Genomic DNA, 12,479 nt, shown 5'->3' with positions numbered 1-12,479 from the left:
GGAGTTTAGCACACAGGAACGTTGAATCATGCGTAGCAGGAGTAAAATTTGGGTAGCGCTGTCAGTATGAAAAAGAAAGGACCGCACGGATGGAGAGAATGGCCTGTATAGAGAGCTTGAATGGCAGATTTTGCACTAAATGTGGAGATTTTTCCAGACCTGCAAAACCCTTGACACCGAAAATGATAACCTAAAATCACAAAAAAAAAAAAAAAAAAAATTGCAGTAAACAAAATCAAAACCCTAGATCCAGCAAAAGAATTACAGATATGGCCCCTTAACAGCCTGATTCAGCAAATAATAACAGGAATATTTAGAATATCATGTAATGTTTCAGAAATCTCTCATATAAACCAGAAAAGAAACTCTTAATGATTAACCCAGGGCCAAAATCAGCTAGGCTCTGCAAAGAAAAGCCTGTGGGAGTCGGCTGGTTCAGCCTAGAACTTCCCCAAACGCCCACCAATATTCTTCACCTAAAGGTTTCCTGCACATCTCAAGCAACCATCAATAAAGAGAGCAAGAATGCTGCTAGATCTCAGGAAATAATGGAGATACCTGCCATTATTTCAGAAACCCTAACAACACTCAAACCCTAGCAGGTGAACAAGATACCTGTGCTCACAATACTCTGAAAACAAGCTATTATTAATGGCTGAAAACTGAAATATGCAGAAAAATAAGCATCTCACAGCAATTCCAGAGAGTAACACCAGCAAGATTTGGACCCCAAAGTCTTCTTTTATTAACCAGAAATCAGATTACAAGAGAGCTTTTTCAGTACTGACTCACAGATCGAATGAATCTGAAATGACCACCTAAGACCCTATATAAAGGAAATGATCCCAACGGCTAGTTCAAATGATCCATGTAGAAATGATCTCGACCGTTGATGAGGATCAAGACATCTCTTGATCTCATCCGTCGATTTATTCACTTAAAATATTATTTTATTTTATTTTTTAAATTTTTAAATTTTTAAAATTTTTTTTATTATTTTTTTTTTATTTCATTTTTTAAATGTTTAAATTTTTAAATTTTTATTTATTTTTTATTTATTTCATTTTTTAAATTTTTTAAATTTTTTATTATTTATTATTTGATTTCATTTTTAAAATTTTAAAATTTCTTAATTTTTATTTATTTTATTATTTTATTTCATTTTTTAAATGGATCATCGAACTAAGCCTTCGGAAACATCACCTAGGACCTAGGACTTAGGACTCACGAGGGGATTTAAAACATTTTCAACCCTCAAGACACATTTCATGATGACTTTTTACAATTTACATCTCAAGGGGACAAACCCACTTAATACAGACCCTCACAAAACACCCAGTTCTGCGACACAACTATAATCTAGCAGATCAACACACTAGGATTCTCCTAAAGTTCTAATGATAAAATCCATCCCGGCTTTGGGGTCAGGTTTGAAGGAAAACTCTGCCGATCCATGGATCGGTGAGACGAAAAACCTTCCGGGACGTAGATTACCACTAGAAAGTTAGGTCCACCTAGGAAATACACATACATGACTCATGTCTGCTAAGATTATTTACAATTCATACATGCAGACTGGGTTTACAATCAAAATGATCAAGCTGCTGATGACTGCAGGATGGCACGGAAACGCTGATCAGGTGCTGCCCCTTTTTGCAAAAAAAAGGGGGGTGTACTGTATGGGTAGTTGACCAGTAATGGTCAACAGAAAGACTTACCTCTCTGTCGACTCACTCAGAGAGAGTTTTCCCACGAAATCCAATCTTCTTGGCTTTGAACCGCGCAACCCGCTTGGAGATTTGAATTACAGCCCCTAAAGGAATTTCGAATTCCCTTCTCCTTTCAACGCTGGGTCTTCTGACTTCTTCCTTCAGCTTCCTTTTAGCTCTGATACCATGTGAAAATTTCTAAATAGAAATCCTGCTGTAGTGATTAATATTATTTCTTCTACTTATTATCTCAGAAATAAGTTATTCACAGTGTTCTTACGACAAATATCGAAATATATTCTACTGCAACCTTCACAATTAAAACATTGCAGAAAGTAAATGTAAGGAAAATTACTGGTACAAATACAATCACAATGACAATTATTTTTGGACAATTATTTGGGAAAACCGGTGCAACAAATGAGGGCTTTATTATTCTTCAACAAATTCTCATGTACAAATTACAGCCAACAAAATAGGAATGATAAATTTTACAGACGCTTCCTGACAAATTTCTGACCTAGGTGAAACACTTCTTCTTCCCTTGGAATCCTTCTGCGTCAAACTTCTCACACTGGCCCAGTGTCAAGTTGACCACGCAAGCTCTGCGTCAATCGACCTCTGCACTGCCTCTTTCTGCGTCGCCCTGTTCCTACTCTGTCTTGCTGGCTTGCACTCTCTGAATATGTTGATGCCCTCTCTTCCTTTCTCACCTGCAACTCTTCCTCTAATTCGATTTTTTCTTGCCGAACTTCGACCAGTGAGAAATTCGATCTTACTTGGGTAACTGAGTATCCACCTCTGGTGTGTTCTCCAAGTGCCCATCAAGCCTCCTCTTATAATCCTCTCGTTGATCAATCAACGACCCAGATTAGATTCTAATCAATGGTTAGGATCATTTGACTTGATCTCTGCCTTCTTCTAGGAGTTTCACCCACAATTTAGATTAATACCATTAATTATGTTAATTTCCTAAGTTTAGACATAGGGTCCCATTAATACCCATTAATTATTTTAATAAAAATGTCTCTGGGTGGAATTTCCTAAAACGATTTCTGGGTATTGGAGAATGCATGTGTCTAAGCCCTCCTGCAAATTTTGAGGCCTAGAGCACATCCGATGCTACCCCAAATCAACACCTAACATATATAGCATGCCTAAAAGTAGGCATTGTTAAAAATAGAAATCTCATTGCATGCCTAGAATATTATACTCATTAGTCTCAGAGACTGCTAAAAATATAAATTTGTCATAACTGGACGAAACCACCACCATTTGACTGAAAACTCAGTAGGGAGTTTGAATATGTAGTTAGCATTGGCATGCACCAATTGCTGAAATAAAATTATCTTAGATTTGGATGAAAACACTACCATTGGAATTAGAACTTAGTGGGGAACCCAAATGTGTATTAAAACCTGATGTGCGACCATTGCTAAAAATAGGAAGTCCTCAAAATCTCATAAATTCATACTCATTGGATTTGTCTTTTAGTTAGGAATCCAAATCCATGATCAAAATCAACATGTAAGCACTACTAAAAGTAGAAAGTGTTCGCATGTTGCATGTAATTAGTTCATCAGACTCAAAATATCGCAAGAATTCTAAATATACCATTATATTTGACATGTAAGTCTCTAGATGAAGCTTGCTAAAATTACTAAGTGTCATGAATGCCATCTGAAGAAGCCTTATTAGATTCCTCAGTTCGTAAGTACTTCGAGTCAGTGACCAATACTATTGTATAATCCTTGGAACTCCTCCAACATAGTAGGTGACCAACTAAAAATAACAACTTTCTCTATTCTGTGTAAAATTGTGTCTGAATCATCACTGAATCAATCCTGTAACTAGTCTCCCTAATAACCAACCACCAACATGTATCCATATCAATCTTTGAACTTCTAGCCCAATGAAATAAGTTTGTCCTTAACCGTCTAAATTTGCAAGGGGCAAATTTAGGGGTTAACAGTGTTGCAAAGTGACCTCGTGATTTCATATGCATTTTGGTAATCGTAATTTTCAAGAAAACTACTATCAAATAAAGTTTTGGTGCTTAAATAGTATATGCACGTAACATTGATTTTATTTGATTATTCAAACTAATGCAATATTGGATTTTCTAGATCATTGATTGTTGATGACTTGAACTTATTTTGTAGATGTCAAAATCAACGCCCTCTGATCAGTCTCGAATCAACCTTCTTGATACAAAAGATGTGAGTAATGCTTCTAAACTATGTTTTTCTTTTCTTTTTCATTTCCTTATCAAATTGTATGTATATGTCATTGTTATACTGGAATAACATTTCTTTCCTTAGCATTTTTAAATGTTCACTATGCATTTGATTTGTGTTATGCTTTTCTTTACTTGTTTAATTTTTGTTGATAGAAAGTGCAATTATAGTGTTGTACTTTTGTTGAACTTCATGTAAGCCTGTAACAATTCTAATTAAGCTCTCAAAATGTAATTGATATTTATAAAGTTTAATTTAATGACACTATGGTGAAAGCTATTTTGTCATTGTTACCACACAATCTAGCAGGCCCTGAGAAGGGAAACCCTATAAGCCAAGGAGCTAGACTAGGTGATAACAATTGGACAATGACCCACTGTAACTACAGTCAATGCCCCCCGCTCTTTACAGACTTTCACCGATGGGAGGAGTCCCAGCGGGAAGGGAATCATTTCAATGATTAGGTATGATGTGATTCCACAATGCCCATTCAAGGAGAGACACAACAATGGATCAATGCTTCAAATAAGCTAAAACGATCTCTAAGAAAGGCCTTGGGATCAATGTTTTAAAACTCCGAGGCGGGTTTGGAACCGGCTGAGGGTCGACCCCGACTCCAACTCCGACTCGGTATCGACTCGACCGGTTTGATTTCAATGACTCGATCATTGTAAAAAATACATTAAATATTTATTTTTTTATGAAAAAACATAATTTTAAAGATTTTCATTTATGTTTCCAAACGTAATGCATTAGAATATAGAGAGAACACAACATATGATCAATCATCAAAGTAGGCTCATGAATATATCCATTATATCAAAATGGCACCCAGTGCACTGACTAATACATACATGATTAGAGATTGAAACAAAAACACATAACCAAGGAGGCTCTAAATGGCCTCTACAACAAAAGTAAACTGTAAAACATCACTAGGCACTAGTACTACTGGCTACTGCTAAACTCCCTAGTGAAGCTTTTGCCTCTAGAGCTTTATAATGATACCTTGGGTTCAGAGAAAACCCAGCTGCATGTGCCATGTATAGGGCGATGGAATTGATTGTTCCATCTTTGATCAATGATTTCCCAAATGGATCCATACTTAGCCACTCCATCCTTATATGTTGTCTTTATTTTCTCCTTTGCTTGATCCATAGCCTCATAAATGAAGCCCATAGCCAATCTTTCCCCATCCACCAACCACAACACCTTAACAAATTGGCCAGGCGTCTGGCTCGGTCGGCTCGGTTGGTTTGGTAACAAATTGACTGCCAAACCAGTTTTTCTACCGAGCCGACCCAGCCAGGCTCCGGCTCGGTCGACTCGGCCGAGTTTTAAAAAACTACTTGGGATAAGGAGTTCAAGACTTAGGGTTTTTAGATATGCAATGATAATGGGTATTCCTAAGATCAAGACTCAAGGTGATGGGGTAGGACCTTTCAAAGAAGCTCTATGTGATATTTTAACCAATGTGGAAAAAGTCGAAGTCGGGATTAAATCGGAAAGGGTTCAAAAGTTGAAAAAGTCGTTAAAGTCGAGAGTTTTTTGAAAAAGTCGGCAAAATTAAAAAAATACAAAAATATTCATTTTTAAAAAAATGCCGACTTTTTCAATAAAATCCCGACTTTTTCAATAAAATCCTGATTTTTTCAAAAAAAAAAAATTGGCCGATTTAATCGACCAGCCAAAAAAATCGTATTTTGGGGATTTAATCCCGATTTTTTCCCGACTTTTTCCACACTAACTTTTAACAATTCTAGGGGGCTCTTTGTGAAAATTCCTAGATCTAACAATCTCAGGGATCCTACTGCAACCAACTGAATCTACTTCACCTAGACCGTAAATTACATTACAAACTTATCTCAAATTTCTTCTTGAAATATTGAAGCAAATTACTAAAGCTACCTACACCAAATTAAATATGATTATGAAACATAGAAACAGAGCAAGGAAATACAAATACAAGGACAACATTATTTTTGGACAAATGTCACTGGAAAAACCCAATGCGAGAAAACCGATGCAGCAGCTCTAAGGGTTTTATATTATTAAGCAGTAGCAAATTTTGAATACATCTCTGAATACCTCTCGGGTTATTCAGTTACCGAGAGAGAAATATTGGCAGAAAGATTTGTGAGATTACCTCACACAATCACTGAGAAAACCACGACTGATCTGGATACTGAATGAATGGCCTCTGGCAGGCCCTACGCTGCTCTACGCAGTCCTCACACAGCCTCTGCGTCAACCCCTCCTGACTCTTCGTCACTGACCTTGTTGATCAATTCGTTGCCCGGAGTCTCTGCTCTCAGCCTCCCGGTCTCACACCCTGACTCCCGACTTCTGGCACTGACTCTCCTTAGCAACATCTCGAACTCTCTCTCACCCTCTGCGCTTCCTCTGTGTGGCCCTTTGTGGCCGTGCGTCAACCTCTGCGTTTGGGCTACTGGATCACTCTCTGCCTCTCTCTGCTAATGATTCTTCAGCTGAGAAAATCTCTCTTTGCGGATGCTATCCCTGCCCCTCAATTGCAAGAAATCTCCTCAATCAAATTTTCCTCTTGAGAACTTCTCACTTCAAAAAATCAATTTCTTGATCTCTCTTGGTGTATTTTCCAAATGACCCTCAAGCCCCTTCTTATATCTTCCTGTTGGACAACCAACGTCCTAGATTAACTCCTAATCAAAGGCTCAGATCGTTTTGACTTGATCATCGTCTTTTTCTAGAAGGTACACCCACAATTAGATTAATACTCATTAATATTTTAATTTTCCTAAGTTTAGAGTGAGGGTCCCATTAAAAATATTAATTTTTTAATAAAATTGTCTCTGGGTGGAATTTCCCAAAACGGTTTCTGGGTTCTTTGGAACGCAGGTGCTCAATCCTCCCTACAATTTTTGAGGCCTAGAGTACATTCGATGCTACCCCAAATCAATACTCCCTCTTAGCGAGGAATGTGCTCTAGCAATATACTGTTGTTGCATACTGCTCTGACTCTGAAGCATCGTCCTTTGTGCTGTTGATGACTGACATGTTGTCCACCAACTACTGCGTTGCTGATGTCTGACACGCTGTCCACCAACTACTGTGCTGTTGCTGCAACTGTACTGCTGCCTTTGACATTGCCAATGCTACATCTGTACTACAACTCCCTCTCAAATGCTGCATCTACTATGTTGCTAGCACTGCCACTGCTAACACTACATCCATACTGCAACTCAGTTGCTGAGAGAAGCAACTGAAAAACATCCAAAATTATTGAACTAACTATGTTCAGTATGATACCACGTGAATGCTGGAACTGACTGCTGCTAGTCTCTGTGCTGACCCTCTGAATCTATTGCATTGTTGCTGACCTCTGCTCTCTACCATCTGCACTGCTGCCAACTCTGCTTTGCGTTGCCCAAACTTTGGCGCTCCTAGCCACTGCAACTCTCTCCAACACTCCTCGACACCATCCGACACTAGTCCATCTCGCTACTACAAAATTGGGCTCCCGTAGCAAGGTATTGATCCAAGAGGTGGACTTTCTCTAGGATCCTGCCCATCTGTAGCTCTTTCGAACTACAACTCCAAATCAACCCACCTCCCTCCTAGAGGTATCTCAGCTTTCATGGCAAACTCCTCGTCAATCTTCGTGGCTACAACCTTAGGATTGTGCTTCTCATCCTTGTGCTTTTTCTTCAAAGGACACTGGGATGCATAGTGGCCGATCTTGCCACATCTGAAACACTTCACCTTGGAGACGTCATTCTTTCATCTTTGTTGCCCCTGTTGCTGTGAAAATTCCTACACTCGAAGGAACCCCTACTGTAGCAAATCTGAATCTACTTCTCCTACTTGATTTTTAATATACGTTAACCAAGTTATTCTTCTGAATACTGAAGAAATTACTTCTGCAGCCTACACTTACTAAGTTTTTGATCTCATGAAACAAAAAACAGAGCAAAGAACAAGATACATAGGACACACTTATTTTTGGACATAATAGTCCCTGGGAAAACCCAATGCAGGAAAAACGTTGCAAAAGTTCTGAGGGTTTATTATTATGTAGGAGAAATATCTAAATACAAATCTAGGATTCTCATCTAACAATCCTTTATAGAGAAAACACTGGCAGAAAATCTGAGTGAGTTTTACCTTACTTCACTCAACAGAATTCTAGTTGATCCGGCACAAGACTAGCTAACCCCAACTATTTCGGCACTGGCTCTGCGTCAGCCCTGCGTCACCTTCTCTGCCCTCTGTGTCAGCTCTCTCGGTTGTTCCAATAGTTCTCGGCAGTTTTGGCTATTCTCGTTAGTTCCTAGCAATTTCGGCTGTTCTGACAGTTCTGGATTCTGCGTGACAGGAAACTTTTCTACGTCAGCACTCCCGGCTACTGCGTTGCCTCTACATCAGCTGTTCCGACAGTTCCCACAGTTTTGGTTGTTCCGACAGTTTTGGATTCTGCGTTACAGAAAGCTGCTATGCGTCAGCTCTCCTGGCTTCTGCGCTACCTCTCTGCAAACTCTCTCCCACCTTTTTGTCAGTATTCTCGGGAAAGTTCCTGGGAAAACCCAATGCAGGAAAAACGTTGCAAAAGTTCTGAGGGTTTATTATTATGTAGGAGAAATATCTAAATACAAATCTAGGATTCTCATCTAGCAATCCTTTATAGAGAAAACACTGGCAGAAAATCTGAGTGAGTTTTACTTTACTTCACTCAACAGAATTCTAGTTGATCCGGCACAAGACTAGCTAACCCCAACTATTTCGGCACTGGCTCTGCGTCAGCCCTGCGTCACCTTCTTTGCCCTCTGTGTCAGCTCTCTCGGTTGTTCCAATAGTTCTCGGCAGTTTTGGCTATTCTCGTTAGTTCCTAGCAATTTCGGCTGTTCTGACAGTTCTGGATTCTGCGTGACAGGAAACTTTTCTACGTCAGCACTCCCGGCTATTGCGTTGCCTCTACATCAGCTGTTCCGACAGTTCCCACAGTTTTGGCTGTTCCGACAGTTTTGGATTCTGCGTTACAGAAAGCTGCTATGCGTCAGCTCTCCTGGCTTCTGCGCTACCTCTCTGCAAACTCTCTCCCACCTTTTTGTCAGTATTCTCGGGAAAGTCCTTCTCCTAGATTCTCACTGCCCCTCTGTTGCAAGATCTCCCCAATTGATTTTCCTCCTGAGAACTTACCACCTTAAAAAATTGATTTCTTCAATCTCTCTGTGTGTGTTTCCAAATGAACTCCAAGCCTCCATTTTATACTTTTCTTGTTGAGTCTTCAACGACCGAGATTAAATTTCTAATCAACGACTAAGATTAAAACATGACTTGATCTGCCTTCTAGATCATTCTCACCCATATTTTGATTAATACCCATTAATATTTTAATTTCCTTAAGTTTAGACTTAGGAACTCCATTAAAAATATTAATTGTTTTAATAAAATACAATCCAGGTGGAATTTCACCAAACGGTTTCTGGGTTCTTTAGAACTCATGTGCCTTAGTTTCTCCACCAATTTCAAGGCTAGAGAACTTACAATGCTACCAAAAACTAGTACTCCCTGTTAGCGAGGAATGTGCTCTAGCAATAATGTCCACTTGCATGCTACTATGTTTCTAAAGCACCTCCTTTTTGCATTGCTGCTGCCACCAACACTGTGTTGTTGCTGCTACTGTACTGCTGCTCGTGACACTACCACTGTCATTGCTGCATATGTACTACAACTCCCTCTCAAACATTGCATCTACTATGCTGCTAGCACTGCCACTGCTAACACTGCATCCGTACTGCAAATCCGTTGCTGAGAGAAGCAATTGAAAAACATCCAAAATTAGTTGAACTTAACTGTGTTCAGCATAATACAATGAATGTTGGAATCTGACTGCTGCTGACCTTCTGAATCTTTTGTGCTGCTACTGACTTTTGCACTGTGCCATCTGCACCGCTGCCAACCTTGCTCAGCATTGATCAGTCTCTGGTCCCAAGCTACTGCATCTGTCCTCCAAACAATCCACTGCTTCATCGGACACTAAGTCCATCATGCTACTGCTGAATCCTGGGCTCCCATAGCAAGGAATTGATCCAAGAGGTGGACTCCTCAAGGATCCTGCCCACATGTAGTCCTCATGACTACAATCAATATCGCCCCATCTCCCTCCTGGAGATGCGTGGGCACTCATGGCAAACATATCCTCGTCAATCTTTGTTGAAGTAGCCTTAGGATCATGTTTCTCATCCTTGCCTTTTTTCTTCAAGGGACACTGGGATGCATAGTGGCCCATCTTACCACAACCGAAACATTTCACCTTCGAAACGTCCTTCTTTCGCTTCGGCTTCTGCTGTCCCTTCGATGCTAGAGCTGTGTTTTCCTCCTCCTCCTTCGTCTTTGTGCCACTCCCACTACTGCCATTGAGGTTGACCTTCACTAGGTCCCTCCTTATCTCCTCCTGTTGAAGAGTCGTCCACATTTCCTCCCATGAAGGTAGTTTTTCTCTGCCCAATATGCTTGGACGAAAACTTGACATTCATTCGAGACTCCATTCAGGGCTAACCTCACCATCGCGATTGGCTGAGGAGTGGACCCCACTGCAGCAAGCTGGTCTCTAGTGTCCTGAAGACGCTGAAGATGGAGGTTCACCCCTTCTCCTTTCTGCATCGAAGTCCGATACAACTTCTGCTCCAAATACATCTTCCACTGTTTGTAAGAGCCTTCATACAGAGAAGACAAGGCTTCCCACATCTCTCAGGTTGTATCCTTGCCCTGCAAGTGTGAGACCACATGATCTCGAACTACATCGAGAATGAGCCTCTTTGCCTTCCCCTGCTCGACCTTGCATTTCTTCTTTTGATCGTTGTCAGCAGGAACAACTACAACACTATTGACGTAGGTCTCGAGATCATGTTCCTCCAGAACAACTAAGATTCTGGTCTTCCATATGACATAGTTGGAAGCTCCTTCCAACCTGTCCTGATCTTTGAGCCCATGCGATGCCATCTCACCCAACTGTTGAACTGACTCCTCTAGTCACTGCTTAGCACTGCTCCACTGCTCAATAAGTGAGAAATTCGAACTTTCTGGCAGAAAGTTCTCTGAGGAGAAAATTCCCCTTCTACGTGTCTTCGTTCTTTTCCAGCGGATTTCTGCCCCAGCAGAAACTGCGCCCTTCAAGCACTGTGCTGAGGCTCTGCGTCACTCCCTCTGCCTCTGCAAACTCACGAACTAGAAATCGTACCTCTCTGTCGTCTCACTCAGAGAGAGATTTCCTCGGATATGCTTCCTGGCAAGGACTACGCAATCCCTTCAAGGGGATTCGAATTGCTGTCAAGTGCAGCTTTCGGCCTCACTACTCAGTACTGGATCTGCTCTTCCTGTTTCTAAAACAATGCTCTGATACCATGTGAAAATTCCTTCACTCGAAGGAACCCCTACTACAGCAAATCTGAATCTACTTCACCTACTTGATTTTTAATATACATTAACCAAGTTATTCTTCTGAATACTGAAACAAATTACTTCTGTAGCCTACGCTTATTAAATATTTGATCTCATGAAACATAAAACAGAGTAAAGAACAAGATACATAGGACATACTTATTTTTGGACATAATAGTCCCTGGAAAAACCCAATGCGGGAAAACCGTTGCAGTAGTTTTGAGGGTTTATTATTATGCAGGAGAAATATCTGAATACAAATCTAGGATGCTCATCTAGCAATCCTTTATAAAGAAAATACTGGCGGAAAATCTGAGTGAGTTTTTCCTCACTTCACCCAACATAATTCCCGCTGATCTGGCACAAGACTAGCTAACCCCGACTATTTCTACTTTGGCTCTGCGTCAGCCCTGCATCACCTTCTCTGTCCTTTCCGTCAGCTCTCCCGACTGTTCCGGCAGTTCCCGACAGTTCCGACTGTTCCCGGTAGTTTCAGCAGTTCCCGACAGTTTCAGAAATTCTTGACAGTTTCGGCAGTTTTGGATATTACGTGACAGACAACTTTTCTGCGTTAGCTCTCCCGGCCACTGCGTTGCCTCTGCGTCAGCTCTCCCAACTGCTCCAGCGGTTCCCAACAGTTCCGACAATTCCTGATAGTTTCCACAGTTCTGGATTCTGCGTGACAGGCAGCGTTTCTACATCAGCTCTCCTAGCTTTTGTGCTGCCTCTCTGCCTCTCTATCAGTATTCTCCGGAAAGTACTTCTCCCGGATTCTCACTACCCCTCTGCTGCAAGATCTCCCCAATTGATTTTCCTCTTGAGAACTTCTCACCTCAGAAAATCGATTTCCTCAATCTATGTGTGTGTGTTTTCAAATGAACCCCAAGCCTCCATTTTATACTTTTCTTGTTGAGTCTTCAACAACCGAGATTAAGTCTCTAATCAACGGCTAAATTAAAACATGACTTGATCCGCTTTCTAGATCATTCTCACCCATATTTTGATTAATACCCATTACTATTTTAATTTCCCTAAGTTTAGACTTAGGAACTCCACTAAAAATATTAATTATTTTAATAAAATAAAATCCAGGTAGAATTTCACCAAACAATTT

General features: G+C 40.5%; 1 protein-coding gene across 6 annotated transcripts in view; it reads left to right on the top strand.

Moving 5' to 3' along the window:
- LOC149197301 (tryptophan--tRNA ligase, chloroplastic/mitochondrial-like) overlaps positions 1–12,479 on the top strand; it is a 381,325-nt gene that overhangs the window by 246,965 nt on the left and 121,881 nt on the right. For 4 of the 6 annotated variants that reach the window (XM_089405817.1, XM_089405814.1, XM_089405812.1 and 1 more), the window contains one exon: positions 3,872–3,928. The exons of the other annotated variants lie outside the window; for them this stretch is intronic. In XM_089405817.1, coding sequence (XP_089261943.1) covers positions 3,872–3,928 — 57 coding nt within the window. The remainder of the gene's footprint in view (positions 1–3,871; positions 3,929–12,479) is intronic. 6 annotated transcript variants of the gene reach the window in all.

The sequence above is a fragment of the Pinus tabuliformis genome, chromosome 2_2 (genome assembly GCF_031772625.1).
Source record: "Pinus tabuliformis cultivar Carrire ecotype Pingquan chromosome 2_2, CPIR1, whole genome shotgun sequence".
In the NCBI taxonomy this organism is placed as follows: Eukaryota; Viridiplantae; Streptophyta; class Pinopsida; order Pinales; family Pinaceae; genus Pinus; species Pinus tabuliformis.
Note: the sequence above shows the minus strand (reverse complement) of the source record. Positions and strands in the feature narration are given on the sequence as shown.